Genomic DNA, 21,457 nt, shown 5'->3' with positions numbered 1-21,457 from the left:
AGGCTCCTGAGCGTCCCCGGGGTTGCTGCTACCGTCCCTCCTGAAGTAACCTTCCTTGCTTCTCTCCAGAATGTTGCAACAACCAAAAGTTGCTCCTGGAATATGAGAAGTACCAGGAGTTGCAGCTCAAGTCCCAGAGGATGCAGGAGGAATACGAGAAGCAGCTTCGGGATAACGATGAGACCAAGAGCCAGGCCCTGGAGGAGCTGACTGAGTTTTACGAGGCCAAACTGCAGGAGAAAACCACCCTCCTGGAAGAGGTACTCACAGGAAGCCGAGCTGTGCCTCCTGTTCACAGTGCCATCCTGCAGCCCTGGCCCGGCAACAGCCCTGAGAGCCGTGGGGAGCCTCACTTGACCTCCTTTTCCTTCCCCGCCTTCCTTCCTGAGTGTGTTTCGTAGCCTTGTCTGGTGCCGTTTCTATGTTTGTGTCCCTGGCAGCTAGGGGCCTCCCTGAGTGGGGAGGTGCTCAGCTTTTCAGACTGAAGTTCCTTGGCTAGACTAAGTTCATCCCCGTTACTTTTAACTGTATCTTCACCAGGGAGAGCTTTCTAGAAGAAGCCTGTAGAACCTGCAGACGAACAAGGGACCTGAACCACGGGGAAGAAGGTTGCCTGAAACCCTTCGTAGCTTCTTGTGTCTCACAAGATGAAATCATTCCTTCACGGACTCAACAAACAGACCTGTCTTACAGGTTTACCAGCATAAGTGCTGGGTGGTCAAGCAAAGTGAAATGTGGGGCCAGGTTCTTGGTTGGGTGAGAGAGGCGTTCACACAGACTAATGTTCATCAAAATGTAGACAGGACAGAGGGGGACACAGACACAGAGCGCCTCCCCCCTCCACCTCCTAACCCTCCATGCACCCCCCACATCCCCTGCCGCTGGCCTCCAAGGTCAGGAAAGGCTGGTAGGAGCTACTGAGATCCTGGAGGCATGGAAGCTGGAATTAACCAGGAGACAGGGAAATGCAGGAGGTTAAGAGAGAGCATCCAGGCAGAGCAAAGTCATAGAATGTTCCAGCAGATGGGGTTGCCGCAATATCTCGTTTCCTGAGATGAAGAGAAAATTTGAGAGAGGCCAGATGGTCTCCTTTTTGGCACAAAATTCTGGCAGATGGTGTTATGAGAGTGAGGGGGCAGGAGAGTCATGAAGGTGTGGAGTGATTTTGGGGTGGTTTTTTTTTTTTTTTTTTGGCTGCTCTGGGTCTTCATTACAGTGCATGGTCTTAGTTGCCCCATTGCATATGGGATCTTAGTTCCCCAACCAGGGATCGAACCCACTTTGGAAGGCACATTCTTAACCACTGGACCACCAGAGAAGTCCCTGTATGGAGTGATTTTTGAAGGGAATGATGATGAAGAGGATGGCCAGGTCTCTAGCTGAAGGCCTAACTGCCTGAGACACTAGTTCTGGCAGCAGTCACCCACCAGGCTGTGTGCTTTTCCACAGCAGGGCTCTGCAAGTAAACGTGTGAGCAAGGAAGGCACAGAGCAGCCCTGACCCAGAGCCGGGGCTTCACCAAGTGGTGAAAATAATGGTCGGCTGGGAACAAGCCCCTGGGTCCAGGCCAGAGAGAGTCAGTAAGGAACCAAGAGACTGTGGATGAATCAAGACCAGGCCAGGGAACGTGGTGAGGTTGAGAGCCAGGGTGGCATATCTGGGATCCAACAGAGAAGTCACCTGTGCTCAGAGAGCAGGGCCTGTATTTTAAGACTCAGAGGTGGCACTGCTCCAAGAGGTGGGCCTGAGAGCGGGTGCAGGAAGATAAGGATCACAGCACCAGGAGACGTCCTAGGGTCCTCTGTAACCACCCTGATGGTGGCAGGGAGGATGCTGAGTCGGCATCCGGAAGTCCTTGGTGAACTGGGACACTGCCCAGGCAGTGAGGGTGGACTCAGTAGGAAGTAGAGGGTGGAGGCCCCACAGACTTGGCAGAGGCTGAGCTCAGATAGCAGAGTGAGAGCCAAGAGAATTCCGCCCCCACCTGAGCCCACCTGATTCCAGTTCTACAGTATGAGGAATGCTCCCTAGCTGCCCTGCCTACCTGCCCAGCCCCATTTCCAGTTGCCCAATCCAGCTTCACACATCCAATGATGTGCAGCCTCCAGAATTCTTCTACACCAACCTCTGAGCCCCTGCTCAAGACGATGCTTCTTCGCTTGGCTGCTGGTGTGCAACCTCAGGGACTCAGGACAAGAGCCAGCTCCTTGACAATTTTTCCCTAACCCCTCCCCCTCCTCCTCCCCCTTTTCAGTTCAGTTCAGTCGCTCAGTCGTGTCCGACTCTTTGCAATCCCATGAACTGCAGCACGCCAGGCCTTCCTGTCCATCACCAACTCCCGAAGTCCACCCAAACCCATGTCCATTGAGTCAGTGATGCCATCCAACCATCTCATCCTCTACTGTCCCCTTATCCTCCTGCCCTCAATCTTTCCCAGCATCAGGGTCTTTTCAAATGAGTCAGCTCTTCACATCAAATGGCCAAAGTATTGGAGTATCAGCTTCAACATCAGTCCTTCCAATGAACACCCAGGACTGATCTCCTTTAGAATGGACTAGTTGGATCTCCTTGCAGTCCAAGAGACTCTTAAGAGTCTTCTCCAATACCACAGTTCAAAAGCATCAATTCTTTGGTGCTCAGCTTTCTTTATAGTCTAATTCTCACATCCATACATGACTACTGGAAAAGCCGTAGCCTTGACTAGATGGACCTTTGTTGGCAAAGTAATGTCTCTGCTTTTTAATATGCTGTCTAGGTTGGTCATAACTTTCCTTCCGAGGAGTAAGCGTCTTTTAATTTCATGGTTGCAATCACCATCTGCAGTGATTTTGGAGCCCAGAAAAATAAAGTCTGACACTGTTTCCCCATCTATTTGCCATGAAGTGATGGGACCGGATGCGATGATCTTAGTTTTCTGAATGTTGAGCTTTAAGCCAACTTTTTCACTCTCCTGTTTCACTTTAATCAAGAGGCTCTTTTGTTCTTCTTCCCTTTCTGCCGTAAGGGAAGTATCATCTACATGTCTGAGGTTATTGGTATTTCCTCCCCCTTACAGGGCTAAGTATCCCTCCTCTGTGTTCTCAAGGCCCCCAGGCCCATTTTACTCATGGAGCTTATACAACAGCATCTCAGTTTCCTGGGCTCTGCTTTCAGGGTGAATGGATCCGCCCAGAGTGGTGAGAGGCCAGCCTTCCTCCCCAGACCTCTCATAGTGATGACAAGGCTTTTCTTCTTTTGAGTCAGCAGGATTTCAACTCAGAACTTTCCTAGAGAGATGCTTCCCAAATGTCATTCTTCTACTTTTTAGCAACATCTCTTAGTTCAAGAGCAGGGGCTTGTGGGCCCCTCTGGGTTACAGGCAGAGTCCACTGGCCAGACTTCGGTCCAGCAATAGTCTGGTGACATGATGGGCAAAGAGAAGCCTTTGTCAGGAGGTCATTGAGGTCAGTTTTAAAACCACCTGCCTCTCTCAATCTCCAAAACACTCAGTCAAGGGATGGTATGTGCAACCTGGGAGAATGCCAGGGTCAGAATCGGAAGAAAGCCACTGATTCTGCTGAGATCTACAATGTCCACCGCCAGGCAGCAATGAGCAAGGAGGGGTCCTGCCCCAGTCACCCCCCACGCTCCACCAGGCAGAGCTTGTTCTCCCAGCATCTGAGCTCTAGGCTTTTACTCATTCAGCACCAACTCTATACCATATACTGCGCACTGTGGTAGACAGAGATGCGGCCCTGCCATCATGGAGCCTCCGTGTCAAACAGGCATTTATTATGTGATGGGGGGTATATAGGCTTCACACAGGAATTGATAACCTCAGCCAAGAGCTGGAGGAAGAGTCAGAGAAAGCCATGGGACGAGGCTGGAACCAGAGGTCCAATGAGTACCAAGGTCCTGTAGCTGAGGACCACGCACATTGGGGGAACTGCAGTTAGTTCACACTGGCAAGAGCTCAGGGCAGGAGTGATGGCTGAGGCTGGAGAGGTGAGCCAGGCCTGCCTCCTGAGAGTTTGTGGACTAGGTTCAAGAGCCCGGACTCTACCCTGAGGACAAGGGTGAGACAGAGAAGCCTTCCAAGTTAGGAGCGGCATGACCAGGTGTGTGGTTTAGAAAGTTCCCCTCAACTGGAGGATAAGATCAGGCTGGAGGGAAGCATGACCAGAGGCAGGAGGCCTGCTCGGAGGCTGAAAACAGTCCAGGCAAGAGGTGATGGGGGCCTGGGCAGTGGCAGAGGCACAGAGAAGTGGGTGGATTCAAAAGGTGGAAAGGGTGGTACTGACTGGATTAGGGAGGGGGGAAAAATTAAAGAGTCACTCATTCATTCAATATTTATTGGGTACCTGCTGTGTGCCAGTGTGTATTATACACTGGGAACTCATGGTGGGCATGATAGGCTAGGTTTTTACCCTCAGGGAACTTACATCTAATGGGAGAGACAATCGAGTAATTCCAGAAATAAATATAAAGTTGTAAGTATCACAAGTTTAGTGAAAGGAAGATAGAGGGGGGGCTGGTGTCTGTGAAGAAAGCCAGAGGTGGAATGGTGGGTGTTCTGATGGGACGGTGATCAAAGCGATGGAGTGTGAGGCCTGATCTGGTAGGGAGAGAGGGACAGACAGGACAGGAAGAAAGTGGACGGGCCAAGGGACCCATGGCCTTGTTTGCCATTTCTGTGCTAACACTCGGTCTTTCATCCCTGTGATAGCCTTCGATGCTCACCTTGCCCTGGGCCCTCTGAGTTCCAAGGTGCCGCCTGTCCCCACCTCCCTGGACTCACACTCCTCTTCTCTCCACGCCAGGCGCAGGAGGATGTCAGGCAGCAGCTGCGGGAGTTTGAAGAGACCAAGAAGCAGATTGAAGAAGATGAAGACCGTGAGATCCAAGACATCAAGACCAAATATGAGAAGAAGCTTCGGGATGAGAAGGAAGCAAACCTGAGACTCAAAGGAGAAACAGGCATCATGAGGAAGAAGGTACCGGGCTGGTTTCTGAGAGGCGTGCGGGGCAGGCCTGGACCGCACTTCAGAGAAAGCTTGGGGTGGGTGGACGGACACGGAGTCAGCTAACAGTGGCTCTGTCCAGGGTGGGGGCCGGTGGGGGGGCAGACTGGCTGAACTCCCACCTGAATGTCCTCAGCTCCAGCAAGTGGGTTTGGAAAGCAGCACCAGCCAGTGTGAAGGTTCCCCCTGCACAGACAGGCAGACAGATCCTTACCACAGATGGGGTAACCACTGGAGCTCGCCCTCCTCTCTCCTGTTCACAGGAGACAAGGAGGTTCACCATGACGCGGTGAACGCTTTGGGCTTTCCTGTATTGGCAAGTGGGGTTTAGAGTTTTCAGAGTTAAACCTTTAAAGTGGAAATGAGGTCTTTGGAGGTGAGATAGATGAAGTCTGCACCTGGAGGTGTCCTCAGGCTCTCAGTGTAGGGAGTCAGGGTTGCTCCTGGCCGGACACTGTGGGTGGGAGAAGGATTGGGAGTAGAGGGTACTTAGTTTACAAGGCGGGGGAGATGTTTGTAGTCACTGACGGCCAGGCAAGGAGGCATTCAGTTCACAGATCCTTACAGAATTGCCAATTCCCCCCAAACGTTTAGCCTTTGTTGCTATTCAGTTGCTCAGTCATGTCTGACTCTTTGCGACCCCATTGACTGCAGCATGCCAGGTTTCCCTGTCCTTCACTATCTCCCAGAGTTTGCTCAAACTCTTGTCCATTTAGTCAGTGATGCCATCCAACCGTCTCATCCTCTGTCACCCCCTTCTTCTGCCTTCAGTCTTTCCCAACATCAGGGTCTTTTTCAGTGAGTTCACTCTTCATATCAGGTAGCCAAAGTATTGAAGCTTCAGCTTCAACATCCTTCCGATGAATATTCAGGTTGATTTCCTTTATAATTGACTAGTTTGATCTCCTCGCAGTCCAAGGGACTCTCAAGAGTTTTCTCCAACACCACAGTTCTAAAGAAGTCAAATGGAAAGCAAGTTCACATTCTTTCCTATTAGAAATCACACTACTAGTCAATCCAGGGGCAGTCATGCCTTCCCTTCTTGGACATGACTAAGATGGCTTATCACTTAGGTCACTCATCTGTGACCTTGATGGATCATGGATCCCAACCTTTCAAGGTCAGTGCAGTCATGGAAAACTCTGGATCCACCAGGGGAACTGGTCTCTAGAGGCCCTTACGGCAGACAGTCCTTTCTCACATAAGGGGATGGGACTGGATCTTCTTGGACAGAAGGCTACATTGCCCATTTGGCCTGGGAAATTCCTGACAGTCCCAAATTCTGATGAGAAGCTCCTAAAATCTATAGGCAGTGGGGTGGAACAGAGGTGAGTTCACAGGCTCTGGTGTTCTCTGCTGTTGCCGTTTTTTCCCCTAGTTCAGCAGCTTGCAGAAGGAGATTGAAGAGCGAACCAACGACATTGAGCTCCTGAAGGGGGAGCAGGTGAAGCTGCAAGGGGTCATCAAGTCCCTGGAGAAGGACATCATGGGCCTCAAGCGGGAGATCCAGGAAAGAGACGAGACGATTCAAGATAAGGTAAAGGCACATCCTCTGTCCCCCCTCCACTCCAGCCTGGCTGGACCCAGGCCATGAGGACAAAGCTCTAGACAGAGTCCCTGCCTTTTGACCTCAGTGGGGGATGAGCTGTCAGCGAAGTGCCTACTGTGTGGGTGGCACTGGGCTAAGTGCTGCAAATGCATCCCATTCAATTCCCACCAAAACGCCAGGGACCGTGAGCAACCCAGTTGTATAGCTCAGGAAACTGGTCCCAGGGTTAAGTGTCTCACCCAGGGTCCTAACAGTTTATAGGTGGTAAGAGCCTGAGTGCTGACTGCCAGGCCCCAGCTCGCTTCTGTGCCAGGCATCCCAGGGTGACCATCCCATGGACTAGGGGCAGCTCACCCACTGCATCACCCGTGTGGTCCCCCTGATCAGAGAGCAACTCCCCTGCGGCTAGCCCTGTAACCACTGGTAACCGCAGAAAGCAAAATCACTTTTCTGGATAGCTTTCTCACAAAACAGTAAGACAGACACATCACATGTTGTGAGGTACACCCACCTCCGTATCCAAAATCTCATCTCCTCCTCCTGAGCAAATCAAGGCTCCTCGCCCTCCTCTCATCCCCTCTGCCATTGTTGCCTTAGTTGGATGCAGCTCCCGGGTGGTTGAGAACCTGGGTTTCAGCCTAGTGAGCTAGGTTCCCGGGCAGCCGCTGACCACATGACAGCATCAGGCAACTGATCCAAGCCTTGTTGTCTCATCTGTGAATGGGGCACTCGGGGGGGTCTGACAAAGACAGCATGAGACAGTGCCTGCATGTCATTTCTGCAAGTGAGCATTTGTGTTTATAGCTGGGCATTTTTTTAGGTAGGAGCCAGAGCTCTCTGAAGATTCTTAAAGTGTTTTTTTATTAATTTCTATTGGTGTATAGTTGATGTATAATATCGTGTTAGTTTCACGCATGCAGCAAAGTGGATCAGTTATCCATGTACACATATCCGCTCTTTTTTAGATTCTTTCCACTTATAGGTCATTACAGAGTATTGAGTAGAGTTCCCTATGCTATAAGTAGGTCCTTGCTGCTGCTGCTAAGTCATGTCAGTCGTGTCCGACTCTGTGCGACCCCATAGATGGCAGCCCACCAGGCTCCCCCGTCCCTGGGATTCTCCAGACAAGAACACTGGAGTGGGTTGCCATTGCCTTCTCCAATGCATGAAAGTGAAAAATGAAAGTGAAGTCTCTCAGTCGTGTCCAACTCTTAGCGATCCCACGAACTGCAGCCTACCAGGCTCCTCCATCCATGGGATTTTCCAGGCAAGAGTACTGGAGTGGGGTGCCATTGCCTTATCCGAAATAGGTCCATACTAGTTAGCTATTTTATGTTTAGTAGTATGTATATATTAATCCCAATCTACTGATTTTTTTGTCACCCCCCCCCCCCGCCTTAAAGGGGGGGTCTTGACAAGAAAGAGGGTAAGACCTTTAGAAAATTGCACCAGCCTAACGGGTTTAACAGCCTTCCATCCCACTTCCCTAACAGGCTCCCTGCCTCCACACTCTGTAATCATTTCAGTCTCCCACTTTAAATTCTATCGCAGCTCTCAACTGTGTGTGGCAAGGGTCAGCAACCTTTTTTTTCTGTGAAGGGCAAGGTAGTAAATATTTTTTGTCTTTGCAGGCAGTGTGGTTTCTGCTACAGTTGCTCAGTTCTGCTCCAGTAGCATAAAATCAGTCATAGATGAGACATCAATGAATGGGCTTGGCTATGTTCCAATAAAACTTGATGAAACTAGGCAGAAGGTCAGATTTGACCTGAGGGCTATAGCTAACCAGCTCCTGGCCTCCTGGATAAATTCTCAACTATTTAGACCCTTGCCTTCCTCCCCCTTCCCCTCCAGTCCTATTTCTCACTGCCCCCATCTGCCACCACCCTAACTCATGCGAGTTCTTCTCAGCACCCTCAATACACACCATGCCTTCTGTGTGCCAGCCTCTTCTGCAACACCTGTCACAGTGTAGGTTTACACTTGTTGGCACACCTGCTTTCCCAACTAGTATGTTTCCTCTTGAGGGTAGGGACTGTGGCATATTTCTATTTGGAATTTGTAACCTTGGCAAAAGATCTCTGTTCAGTAAATAACATGTAAATCTACTCTCCAGTTGTCATTGCCATGCAACACATTGCCCCAAGACTTAGTGGTGAAAAACAACTGTTTCATTATGCTTGCAGATTTTGTGGGTCTAGAATCTGGACAGGGTACAATGGGATGGCTTGTCCTTGTCCTCGATGTCTGGGGTTCTAGTGGGACCTCAGGTGGGTGACTCCAGCATCAGTGGGCTCAAAGACCAACAGCCAGTGTGGCTTCTTCAGCCCCCTATCCAGTCCCTTGGCCAGCATGGCTGGAATACTGGGCTTAGCTGAGACTGTTGACAGAACATCCTATCCAGCCTACAGGTCTCAGAGCGGTGGGACTTTTGACATAACAGGTGGCCTCCCCCAGAGCATGTGTTCCAAGAGAACCAGGTGGAAGCTGCTCGATCTTTTCCAAGATAGCCTGGGAAGCCACACTGCATCACTTGAGCTGCATTCTTTGGGTTACAAGCAGACCATAAATCCAGCCAGACGCAAAGGGAAGGGATTAGACCCTGCCTCCTGATGGAGAAGCGTAAGGTCATATTGTAGAACATTTGGGATGAGAGGTGCTCTCCAGGTGAGCTTGCTTCCATGCAGTCAACCACAACCTGTCTGGATAGGTGAGTGAATGACTGAAGTCTGGCACAGAAGCTGGGGAGTCAGTGGTGCCGCTGGTGGGGGAGCCCCCCTTTGTGTCCCCTCAGGAGGTCACAGGATTTGTGTTCTGTGCCTAAAGGGATTCCATACCAGGGCCTCCGGATAGCTGTCTCCCACCTCCCTGCTCTCACCCACAGGAGAAGCGAATCTATGATCTGAAAAAGAAAAATCAGGAACTAGAGAAATTCAAGTTTGTGCTCGACTACAAAATAAAGGAGCTGAAGAAGCAAATTGAGCCTCGAGAGAATGAGATCAAGGTGATGAAGGAACAGATTCAAGAGGTGAGAGGCCATCTGGACACCCTGGCCTTAGTCCCGACCATTCCTGGCTGGGGTGGGGGTTGGGGGGCTGAAAGCAAGCTCTCCTCACAGCCTCTCTCTGCTCCCAAGGTCCACACCAGCCTCCACTCTGCACAAAGTGAAAGTGAAGGCCTAAGGAGGGGTCCAGTGGTGCAGAAGCAAAATGCTTTGAGCTCTGGCTTCCCCCGGGCCCTTGGATGGGATTTAACCTTGTTCCTCCCCCGCCTCCCCGCTGTGCCCGAGTTCTGGGCCCTCCAAGGGAAACGGCAGCCATTGAGGCTTCAGCCACCAGGGGGCGATGTCTACTCAGCCACCAGCTTGTCCTCCAGAAAGCACATCCCTCTGGATTCAACATTTTTTTCTCAGACTAAACATGTTGGTGGGAGCCCTACGTGAGGCGGCCGTGTTTGGACTTCATCTGATAAGGAGTAGGAAATCCTCAGAGGCTGTTGAGCAAGAGAATGGCAAAATGAAGTATGTGTTCTGGGAAGCAAACAGGATGAAGGCAGACAAAAGAGAGGGCTCCTGAGAGTCCAGTGGGGTACAAGTGTTGCCTGTGGGCCCCTCTGCCTTTCTGTGTGGCGGTGTTTACCTGGAAGCCTGCCCATGCTGGGCAGAGAGCAGCTGACTGGGGTCCATGGTTGATCCACACCACGGTGCTTCAGGTAGAACTCTGGACGCCTTCTAAGGTCTTCCCTTGTTAACCTCCATATCCACATCACCGATGCCTGTCTGATTGATCTCCAAATGATGTTTCGGATCCAACCCTCCTTGCCCTCTGCAGCTGCCCAGCTCTCCAGTCCACATCTCCTTCCTCTCTCTTCCGGACTCGACCCCAGCCTCCAGTCTGTTCCCTACATCGACACCACAGCAAACTCCCAGTGGTATCCCATCCCACCTAGAATAAAATTCAAACTCTACCGAGGCCCCTGAGGCCCTGCATGATCCCACCTCTACCTGTCCCTCCAGCCACATCTCCAGGCTCCTTCTCCAGCTCTAGCCTGTAGGCTTTCTGACAGTTCCGAGGACAAGCCACGCTTTTCCCATCCTGGGACCTTTGCAAATCTGTTCCCCCTGCCCGGAAGGCTCTCAGAATGACAATCACCTCACTGGCTGCTTTGAGTTTTTCACATCTCAGCTCCTGTGTCACCTCTTCAAGGAGGCCTTCCCTGACCATCCTCTCCAAAACAGCCTCCTGCTCCCCCTCCATCTTCTCTAACTGTGCTGAGCAAAGCTAAGCATAAAGGGTATAGGATGTACTGATAGCCCCATTAGAACTGGCTCCACAATAGCTATGGTGGAGGAAAGCAAAGCCTTTTCTCCAGGAGGCCCAGAAAAGAGGCCAGATGGTGCGCTCGGTTCAAGGCTGATGCATCCAGAGAGGACTTGTTCTTGTGACAGTGACTTTCTCCCTGGCCTCTGGGATAAGGAAGAGTGTTCCCAGCTGGCCGCAGAGCAGCTTCCTGGTGGCCTCCTGCCATTCTTGGATGACCTCAGGGCCCAAGAATGGCAGCCTGAGCAGATAAGGAAGAGCAGGGGCCCCGCCTGCCTGGAAAGTCGATGTGCTGATGTGCCCGCAGGCCCTAGACCATCACTGCCTCCCTTCTCCCCCCACTGCATGACATTTGTTAAGTGCATTTCAGGTTGGGGCATCTGACATTTATTAGGTGCATTTCAGGTTGGGTCAGTTGTCTTCCACTGCCACACACCTGAAAGATTATTCACTTTCCCTTCAGTACCTGGACCAACCGTGACTTTGATCCTCAGCAGGGAATATGCCCCCCTCACTTTGAGAATGAGTCAAACAGGACCCCTCCAGCCCCACCACAGGTGCCAGCCTCAGCCAGGGCTGCTATCTGAGCCCAGTTCCTTCCCCAGGGGCCCATGACCCAGGGGCTTCCATCTGAGGGTCAGACACCTTTGGTCCACTTGCTGCAGCCCTCCCTGGGAGTTTCTTTCCCTGCAAGAAGGAAGCTGCAAGTCCTCGGTGCCTTTGTAGAGCTGAGACCTCTCTGCGTGGAAGAAGAATACTACCCCCCCACCCCCGCTCTACCCCAGATGCTTTTCCAGCTTCTCTTTGATGAGTCATGACTATCTCCTTCCTAGGGCAGGAGTTCCCAGAACCTTATTTTCCTTCATACGTTTTTCTTTCTTTATCTAGTGCGGGGTTTCTTCTCCTTGGCACTATTTACACTCTGGGGTGGATAAGTCTTTGTTGCGGGGCAGAGGGCTATCCTGTGCCTTGTAGGATATTTAGCAGCTAGATGCCAGTAGCAACCTGCCCCTCGCCCTCCCCCAGATGTGACACCAAAAATGTCTCTAGATGTTTTTCAGGTTGGGTCCCTGAGGAGGCACAATGCCTCTCCCTAGCGCCCCACCCCATTGAGAATCTCTGAACTGGATGAGTAACACATGACAAGTAGATGGAATTTCCCCACCAGGAAAAGGACCCTTGTTCCCCTATACCAGCTAGTCTCCTGGCTGTCCAGCCAGTGACTCAAATTTAACATATTACACAATTTTTCTGTGAACTAGATTTTTTTTTCTCAGCGTGGTTTGAGGCTTTGCTCATATCACTTCCTTTCTAACCTAATCTGCCATTGCTGACTTTAAGATTGTAGAGAAAGAGGCACAGCCAGCTACAGGCACTCAGATAGACCGTGGAGAAGCCCCTTTTCTCTTTTTAAAAAGTATTATTTATTTAGCTCTGTCGGGTCTCAGTTGCAGGGTGTAGGCTCAGCAGTTGTGGCATATGGGCTTAGTTGCCCTGAGGCATGTGGGATCTTAGTTCCTTGACTAGGAATTGAACTCCTGTCCCTTGCATGGCAGGGCAGCTTCTTAACCACTGGCCCCACCAGGGAAGTGTCCCCTTTCACTCCTGTGGCGGCCGTTTCCTCAGTCTGGGGCAGCAGCCTCTCGCCTGGGCCACAGTGGCAGCCCCCTGACTGGCTGCCTGGTTCCAGCCTTGCTGTCTCCATCAAGCCTTCTAAGGTGCACATCAGGTCATGCCACACCTTGGGCGAGACCTGTCAGCGGCTCCCTGAACTCTCAGGATAAAGGCCACGCTTCTGGCCAGGATAGAGTCTGAACTTCTCACCATTTGAGCCTCAGCCCTAGAGTCCTGGATGACCCAGCTCAGCTGACCTGTCCAGCCCCCTCTCCCCCTTCCTCACATGCACCCCCTCCAGGGTCCAAGGGTGGCTGAACCACTTGCAGCCCGCAGAGACGCACCAGACTCCCACGTTTCTGGTCCCTTCTGTGCACGGCCGTCCTCCCTGCCTGACATTCTCCTTCCCGACTTTCCCTCTAAACCCTATTCCTCCTACAAAACCTGACTGAGCATCCCTTCCCTGGGGGCCACCCCCACCCCTCCACTGTGCACACACAGGGCTCTTTCTGTCCTGACTGCAGAAGATGTTTATCCTGCTCCACCTGAACTTCTCATTGACTTCCCGCTAATCCCTCTTAGACCCAGGGCTTCTTGAAGACAGAAACTGCCTCTCACTCAAGTCTGTATCCCCATGCCTCTGACAGCCGGCCAGTCCTCTTTAAGATACATTCTTTGGTTAGCTGTGCAAATAACCACACTTGCTATGTGTCCTCTACCAGGCGGCTCCACAGAGCTCTGCAAACATTGCATGTTTATCTTATCATTCTTCTTCCAGAGGCAGATTGTTTCAGGCCCCCCTCCTTTCCCTCGCTTTCACTCCCCCTTGCCCTTCTACATCTGCCATGCATTCATTCATTCACATGAATATTTACCGAGTGCCACCTTTATGCCAGGCATTGGGTCAAAGGGCTCCTCTGTCCATACAAAATGCTTCCAGTAATTAGGCTGACATTCTTCTAAACGCCGCCCCTCCCTGCCCACGATGTGGCTACTTAGGGCTTGCTGGTACTTCAGAACATGACTGGGGAGCCTTGAAATCTGACCAGAGGGCCTGGGTTAGAGTCAAGGGGCTACTCCATCCAGTCATGAAAAAACCCAGTAAACTCCCCCAGCCTCCCCCCTCCAAAAAGTAGTCAGCAAACCTCTCTAATAACAGGAATGCTAGTGTCCACCAGATTAGGCCTGTCAGTCAGACTGTACTCCTTTGCTTTTGGCTGGAATTAAATCCGTGACACGCTCACCTACAGCTGGTCTCGTCCTAATTAGAAGGTCTGATTGTCACTCACAGGTCTTTGGTTAATAGGAACACAACAGCAAATAGTCTTTCAGAAGCACATGGACAGCTTCTTTTTCTTTTGAAAATAAGACACTCTGAGTTGTACTCTTCAAGAACTTTTCAACAGAATGATGAGGCAAAGCTCCCTTCTCAGCCTCCTCTTTCCTGTTTGATGCCTTAGACTCGGGATGCCTACATGCTGGTCCCGTCAAAACTTTCTGCTTTAGAGTGGGCCCTGCTGACGTGTGGCCCCAAAGAGTCAAGATTCACTCACACAGCTTCACAGAGCAGCAAGGAAGGGGCTTGTCTGCAGAACCTTGCCTCAGGCTCCAGGTTCCAGTAGTCAGGAGTCATCCGTTTATAAGGAATTCAAGAAAAGAAGGTTGAAGGAACACAGAAATTAAGGAGGGAAAGTTCATAGCCTGGCCATAGAAACACATGATCTGGGCTGCCATAACAGCCAAGGGCTCGGGGGCTTCGAGGATGGCCAGGAGTAAAAGGAAAGGTTCGTTCCAAAGGGGGAACTAGAAGGGAGGTGCCCTGGTAGTAGGGGAAATACTCCCACTGGAAGACTTCAGTTCTCAGATTTAATTTTCATTCTCTTACTTTCTTCGTGGAGGCACCATTGGTTTGTCATGTCATGTAAGTTTCACGTTACAACACTCGATTTCTACTTCCGTATGCACGACAGCTTGTATAGTTGGTTCCCATCCATCAGCACACAGTTGCTCCCCTTGATTCATGTTGCCCCCTCTGCCCTTCCCCCTCTGGTAGCCACTACTCGGTTTTCTGTATCGTGTGCATGGTTTGTCCATTTACTTTGGTTTTTGCTTTTTTTCAATTGAGGTATAGTTAATTTACAATGTTCTATTCAAGTGTATACTTAAGTCATTCAGTGAGATATATATATATATGTATACACACACACACAGATATGGGTTTCCCTGGTAGCTCAGCTGGTAAAAAAAATCCACCTGCAATGCAGGAAACCCTGGTTCAACTCCTAGGTCAAGAAGATCCCCTGGAGAAGGGATAGGCTACCCACTCCAGTATTCTTGCCTGGAAAATCCCATGGGCAGTGAAACCTGGTGGGCTACAGTCCATAGCATCACAAAGAATTGGACATGACTGAGCACAGCACAGTATAAGATACTGAGTATAATTGCCTGTGCTGTACAATACATACTTGTTTACCTATTTTATATATAGTGGTGTTTATGTGTTAAGCCCAACCTCCTAATTTATCCCCCTCCCCCCACCCTTAATATCCCCTCTTGTAACCATAAGTTTTTTAATGTCTGTGAGTCTATTTCTGTTTTATAAGTAAGTTCATTTGTATCATTTTTTTTTAGATTCCACATATAAACAATATCATACGGTATTTGTGTTTGACTTACTTCACTTAACATGATAATCTCTATGTCTATCCATATTGCTGCAAATGACATTATTTCATTCTTTTTTATGGCTCATATTCCATTATATATATGTACCACATCTTCTTTACCCATTCATCTGTCAATAGACATTTAAGTTGCATCCATGTCTTTTATATTTCAAAGATGAATGAAATCATACAGTATTTGTCTTCCTCTGTCAGACTTGTTTCACTTAGCATAATACCCAAAAGGTCCATCCATGTCATTGCAAATCTCAAATTTTCATTCTTTTTATGGCTGAATAGTATTCCATTGTGTGTATGTATATATGTGTATGTATGTGTGTGTGTATATATATAACATATATATATATATATATATATATATATCTTCTTTATCCACTCATCTGTTGATGGACACTTAGATTGCTTCCATATCTTGGCTATTATAAATAATGCTACAGTAAACATAGGGGTACATATCTTTTCTAATTACTATTTTGGTATTTTTTGGATGAGCACCCAGAAGTAGGATAGCTGGGCCCTCTGTTAATACTTCTCTTCTTAATTTTTTGTGGGATCTCCATACTGTTTTGCATAGCGGCTGCACCAATTTACATTCCAATGAATAGTGCACAAGAATTTCCTTTTCTCCACATCTTTGTTAATCCTTATAGTTTCTTGCCTTTTTGATAATAGGCATTCTAACAGGCCTGAGGTGATATCTCATTGTGGTTTTGATTTGCATTTCCCTAACAACTAGTGATGTTGAACATCTTTCCCCATGCTCATTGCCCATCTGTATGTCTTCTATGGCTTACTTTCTTTTTCCTGACTCTTTCCCCGCCGCTGTCTATAGATGGAAGCCGAACTGGAGCGTTTCCATAAGCAGAACACACAACTGGAGCTGAACATCATAGAGCTGTGGCAGAAATTAAGAGCCACTGATCAGGAGATGCGCAGAGAGAGACAGAAGGTGTGAGAATTTTCAGAGTCTGGCAGCTCTTGGATGCAAGAACTGGCACCTGTCTGCAATGGGCAGCTGACTTCCAAGAGACAGAGCCAGCCCATCGCTAAGTTACATTCCTATTTTAACTCGCATTCTTTACTTGCTCATAACCCTGCCCTACTTGAGGCTCATGTAAATTTATGTGACTGAATCCATCTGAGACTATAAAATGACTTTGGGTAGAGCAGTCAAGGAGGCGGAAGACATTGTTATGAGGATGCTTACAACACCGGCTTGTGTGGCCTGGGGAGGGGCATGCTCAGAGAGGTCCTCTGTAGCAGGTGGTTAAAGGCTTGACCACCAAAACAGTGCTGAGCTCAAAGGACCTCAGAGATCGCCTGTTCTGGTCTCTGTATGTAATAAACAAGGAAAGCAAGCTCAGAGAAATTATGAGATTAGAAACTTCACCCAGCACCCATAGCTATTTAGCACATAGAGGCTAGTCAGTGCTGGAAACCCAGTCTTCTGGTCCTGGGCCAGGACTTGGCTGCACCCCCACCCCCTGGTGGCTCAGACGATAAAGCGTCTGCCTGCAATGCGGGAGACCCGGGTTCAGTCCCTGGGTCTGGAAGATCTGGAGAAGAAAATGGCAACCCACTCCAGTGTTCTTGCCTGGAAAATCCCATGGACGGTGGAGCCTAGTAGGCTACAGTCCATGGGGTCACAAAGAGTCAGACACGACTGAGCAACTTCACTTTCACTTCACTTTCACCCCCTTGCACAGAGTACCTCATAGTGTTGGTAGAATCAGATTGAACTTTTCCATCTCCCACATCAAGCCTTGATTCTGGACTAGATAATACTAGAAGCTACAGAGCTATCAATGTGAACTGACACAGATCCTGCCCTTTCCAAACGGAAGAGGTTGACAGGTGGTTTATGATGTGTGCATAATAATTAACCATGCAAGGTAGAAAATTATGGAGCATGATTAAATGGGCTGTAGGGGCAGAGAGAGAGAAGAGGCTCTCTAGGACAAGGGTAGGGGAAAGATGGGTATCTGGGACAACATGGTGGAAGAGCCCAAATTTGCAGATGAACCATTCTGCCCAATTTTGTCATTATCTTCCCTTCCCACATATAGCAACCCTCAGGAAGGAGAAGCACTGGATGAGCTAACTAGGGGGCAAGAAAGCTCCAGCCTGGGATCCGCACAAGGGAATCAATGCTCTCCATCCTGGCTCTGAAAGGAGTAGGTGACCAGTGGTACCTCCTTTAGTCTTTTAGGGCCTGTGGTCCTGAAAGAAATCCAGAGCCAATAAAGAAATCCATGTGTGCAGCCTCTTAAGGATGCGAAACCTTTCAGGCCAGGGGCATGGGAGTTCAGTGCCTCCCCCGCGGGCCTGTGTGCCCCTCCTGGTCTCTGGACCCCATGTGGCCCCTGGCGGTCAGTGATGAGTCCCAGATGAGGTGTTTATTGTCCCTTTAAGCAGCCGCAAGGCTGCAGCCTCTGTCCCTGGAGAGTCCCTTGCAGGGCCAGAAATAAATGCCTCTGCTCGCAGGAGCGGGACTTGGAGGCGCTGGTCAGACGGTTCAAGACGGACCTCCACAACTGCGTGGCCTACATCCAGGAGCCGCGGCAGCTGAAGGAGAAGGTCCGCGCTCTCTTTGAGAAGTACGTGCAGCGGGCAGATATGGTGAGCTCTGCCTCCCAGCCCTGCCTCCCCTGTCCTCTGGGCTCTCTTCTCCCTCGTGGCTAACCCCTTCTGCCCTCTCAGGTGGAGATCGCGGGGCTGAACTCAGACCTGCAGCAGGAGTACGCCCGTCAGCGGGAACACCTGGAGAGGAACCTGGCCACTCTCAAAAAGAAGGTGGTCAAGGAGAGCGAGCTGCACCGCACAGATTACGTCCGCATCATGCAGGTACCCACACGTGCCCTCGGAGACCACGCCATCAGAGATGAGAAAGTCTGCCCAGGGCCCCTCCGAGACCACTGTCCTTGGGGCTCCCCCAGTGTCCAAGGGGGCCACTAGCTTTCTCCAAAGTTCCTTCTTTGACTCATCTCCTCTGACCTCCCAGAGCTCATCCTGGCAGTGACCATGGCTCAGAACCCCACCCAAGGAGGTTTTCTCAGCATTTCCATGCCCACTCCTGCCCTTCCAAAGCCCATTCATTTCTGCCCCATCTCACTTCCCCAAGCACCTGTTTTTCTTTCCACCCCCTCATCTTCATGCAAAGCACTCCTGCACCCTGCCTCACTCCCCTCCTTGACCCCGGTTTCCTCTGGACCTGCGTCCGCATGACTTTAGCTCTCCGAGTCACTCCCTCCATCTCCTCTTTTCTGTTTCCCACTCTTGTTTCACCTTACTTAGTTCTGCTGCTTTTTAGTCTGCTACGTGTACCGTACGGTCCCTGCTGGCCAAGTCCTCTCCTGGGAGCACGCCTGTCTCCTCCCACCTCCTCTGGCTTTTCTGATGCCTCAGGTCCCTGCTGTTCTCTTGGGTCTGGAGCCAGACACACCCACCCTATGGGTTGTCCTCCGCCTGATTTAATGAGGCCTCCCAGGACCCTTCCTCGGGCTATTCAGAGAGCCTAACCCCATTACTACTGCTTCCATTCAAGTGCACTTTCAGGACTGCCAGGCAGGATTCTGCCGCCAATTTCTATCTGGGTATCAGTATCATCTGAGGCAGTTAATGTGAATTAATAGTAAGACAAAACATCAGAATTACATTTATAAGGCACATATCTTTTAACGTTTGTATTTCTTTAATGCTATAATTTAAATACCGGAATGGGGATGAGCTACAGTTGGACTGAAACAAATCAGTTCGGAACACAGCTGGGAAGAGCACAGTGCAGTCTAGGCCAGACCCAGGCGTGATGGGCCTCATGCCACCTTCCAACCAGCCCCTGCTTAAAAGCAGCCCACGGCCCAGCTCCTGAGTCCTGAAAGCAGCCAGAGGCCCAGAGATGGGAGCGGATCCAATGGATGGGAGTCTTCGCAGCAGCTGATACACAGAGCCATTGCTAGGGGTCTTGAGTGTTCCCAAGCCTGGAGAGCCCCCGTGGGTGCTGCAATGCAGCATGCAGGGCAGGGGGACCAGGGTGACTGCAGGAGAGGTGGTCAGCTGGTGACACTGCTGAGCTCCCATCTGTGATTTTCCACCAGAGCACAGGCGGAGGGGGTCCTCCAGCGGCTGGGTTCCTCACTCTCTGCCAAGCAGGCCCCCAGAGCAAGTGTCAGTCCTAGGAGAAGAAGGAAAAGGAAAGAGAGCGGAGACCACAGGATAGATAGGAGTACGAGCCTCAGCAGGAGGCTGGCAGAAGGTCCCCCTTTGGCTCCCCCGTCCCCCAGGGACTGCCTGCCCACTCCTGCTGAGCCAGGGCGAGAGTCAGGGGAGCAGGAGCAGAGGGAACCCACGCAGAGAACCCCGATGGCAGCAGCAGAAGCCGTCAACAGGGAGCTCCCCGGAGAGTGTTTGCTGCAGCAGCTCCGTAAGCCTGTGTGCCGCAGAGCCCTGCAGATGCAGAGAAGTCCACAGACAGCCGCAGAGGGCAAGGGGGGCTCGGCACCGGGGTCAGGACGCAGGGCTCTGGGGCCCCACCATCCCCTCAACCAGGAAGACGCCTTGCTTACTTCAGTGGGCTCTGTGTAAGACTTTGTTTGAAAGACATAAAGAAAACTTTCAAAACCTCTATTCTAAATGATAAACATTGTTTCCTTCTTTGATCTTAAGGGCCAGGCAAGGTGTTGGGGGCGAGGAAGCATAGCCTTGTCTCAGTTCAGAACCAGTTTATCCTCCTGCTAGCCACTCTTGCTGGCAGGTTCGGGGGAGGGGAGATGACTCTTCAAATTCTCCAGGAGCCACCTTCCTATCTGTACAAAGAGGAGAAGATGCCAACCTCAGCCAGTGACTGCGAGGATTGAATGAGCTAACTAATGTAAAGCATCAGGCACTGGCCCTGTACAGAACAGGGGTTCTAAAAATGCAGTTTTCCTTCCCTTCTCCTGAGCAAAAGACTTACTCAAAAACCAAGGCAAAATCCAGTAGGAGAGCCTAGAAGTCCATCACAGCATGGACTGGGGGTACCCGTGAGCTGGGGGCATAGGAGACAGCATGATGCAGCCAATTCCAGACCTCCCAGCTGGTGACCTGGGGCACCCACTGCCTTGATACATGTATGTAAGGAACTGCGTCTACGGGAACCAAGGCCCTGACACTTAGTCTCAAAGGGTCGAGGAAGGCTCGGGCAGACATGGCATCTGAGAGAAACTTGTTAGAAGACACAAAAAATGAAGTCAGTGTTTCAGTTGTATGTTCAGACAGGAGCACTTGTCATTCATTCTCATGCATGCTTGCAGATATGAAAATAGGATTTGCAATAGAATACAAATATCTAGGACACATACTTTATTCATTCAGGACACATATTTTGCGGGCTTCTCACATGCCAAGCTACAGGCTGACTGTGGAGGATTCCCAGATGAATGTGAAGACTTGCCTACTCTCATGGGACTCACCTAGGGAAGTGGAGCCAGACACAAGTAATCACTGCTCCACACCAGGCATATAGTCTGGCCAGCTCACTGGAGAGGTGGGCTTCAGCTAGGGGGTGTGGCATTTGAGCTAGGCCTTGAATGGTGAGTAGAGGGGGTAAAGGAGCAATTGAAGAAGAACCTTCTAGGCCAAGGATACAACCTGAGAACAGTCAGAGAAGATTGAGACCTTTGGGGTGTTTGGAGACCCCGGAATCCTCTGACCTAACTTTATAGCAGAGCATGGCGGCAAGGAGAAAGGGCCTGCTGGAATGGTAGGTAGCTTAGGGTCACAATGAAGGGGCTTTTTGTGTCACACCAAGAAGCATGCAGTTTATCTTACAAGCTGGTGCCACCCAAGTTTTAAGTAGGTAGGGGTGTTATCTGTTCTGGAAATGTTACCTCTGTGGGCAGAAGGGAAAGACCGGTGGGGAAAGGCAGGTGGCAGGAAAACCCTTTAGAAGATGACTCTCATGTTAAAGAGAGATGCCAGGCCTTGGGAGGGAAGGTTGTGATGTCAGAAGACATCTCAGAGTAGATATGATGAGTAGAAGTGTCAGGTTGGATGTGAGAGGAAGGCTGAAAGAGAAACAGAGAAATGGTTCACTTGTGCATTTAGGCAAGTGGCGACCCCACCAGCTGTGGGCTCGGGAAGGATGCCACTGGATGCGGGGCTCCCAAGTTTCTGAAATAAATCATTGCCTGCTTTTTGCACACTAACCAGACACTGCTGTATTCTTAAAGATGTCAACCCAAGGTAGGCCAGTAGGGGGTGCTCTAGGCATTTCCTCTCCATGCCCTTCTTCCTGGGAGTCTGAAGTTCAATGTCATT

The 21,457-nt window shown here is 50.4% G+C and overlaps 1 protein-coding gene across 5 annotated transcripts in view; it reads left to right on the top strand.

Annotated features, from left to right (window-relative positions):
- The window catches only part of CFAP57 (cilia and flagella associated protein 57), a 68,228-nt gene that overhangs the window by 35,547 nt on the left and 11,224 nt on the right, over window positions 1–21,457 (top strand). For 3 of the 5 annotated variants that reach the window (XM_020914816.2, XM_020914815.2, XM_020914813.2), the window contains exons 15-21: window positions 70–260; window positions 4,800–4,973; window positions 6,379–6,537; window positions 9,431–9,574; window positions 15,996–16,112; window positions 17,648–17,782; window positions 17,864–18,007. In XM_020914816.2, the coding sequence (XP_020770475.1) occupies window positions 70–260; window positions 4,800–4,973; window positions 6,379–6,537; window positions 9,431–9,574; window positions 15,996–16,112; window positions 17,648–17,782; window positions 17,864–18,007 (1,064 nt within the window). Of the gene's footprint in view, window positions 1–69; window positions 261–4,799; window positions 4,974–6,378; window positions 6,538–9,430; window positions 9,575–15,995; window positions 16,113–17,647; window positions 17,783–17,863; window positions 18,008–21,457 lie in introns of those variants that run through there. The other 2 variants (XM_020914818.2, XM_020914817.2) reach the window with 2 other exon arrangements.

Source organism: Odocoileus virginianus, chromosome 5 (assembly GCF_023699985.2).
Source record: "Odocoileus virginianus isolate 20LAN1187 ecotype Illinois chromosome 5, Ovbor_1.2, whole genome shotgun sequence".
Classification (NCBI taxonomy): domain Eukaryota; kingdom Metazoa; phylum Chordata; class Mammalia; order Artiodactyla; family Cervidae; genus Odocoileus; species Odocoileus virginianus.
This window is presented reverse-complemented; position numbering and strand designations above follow the sequence as displayed.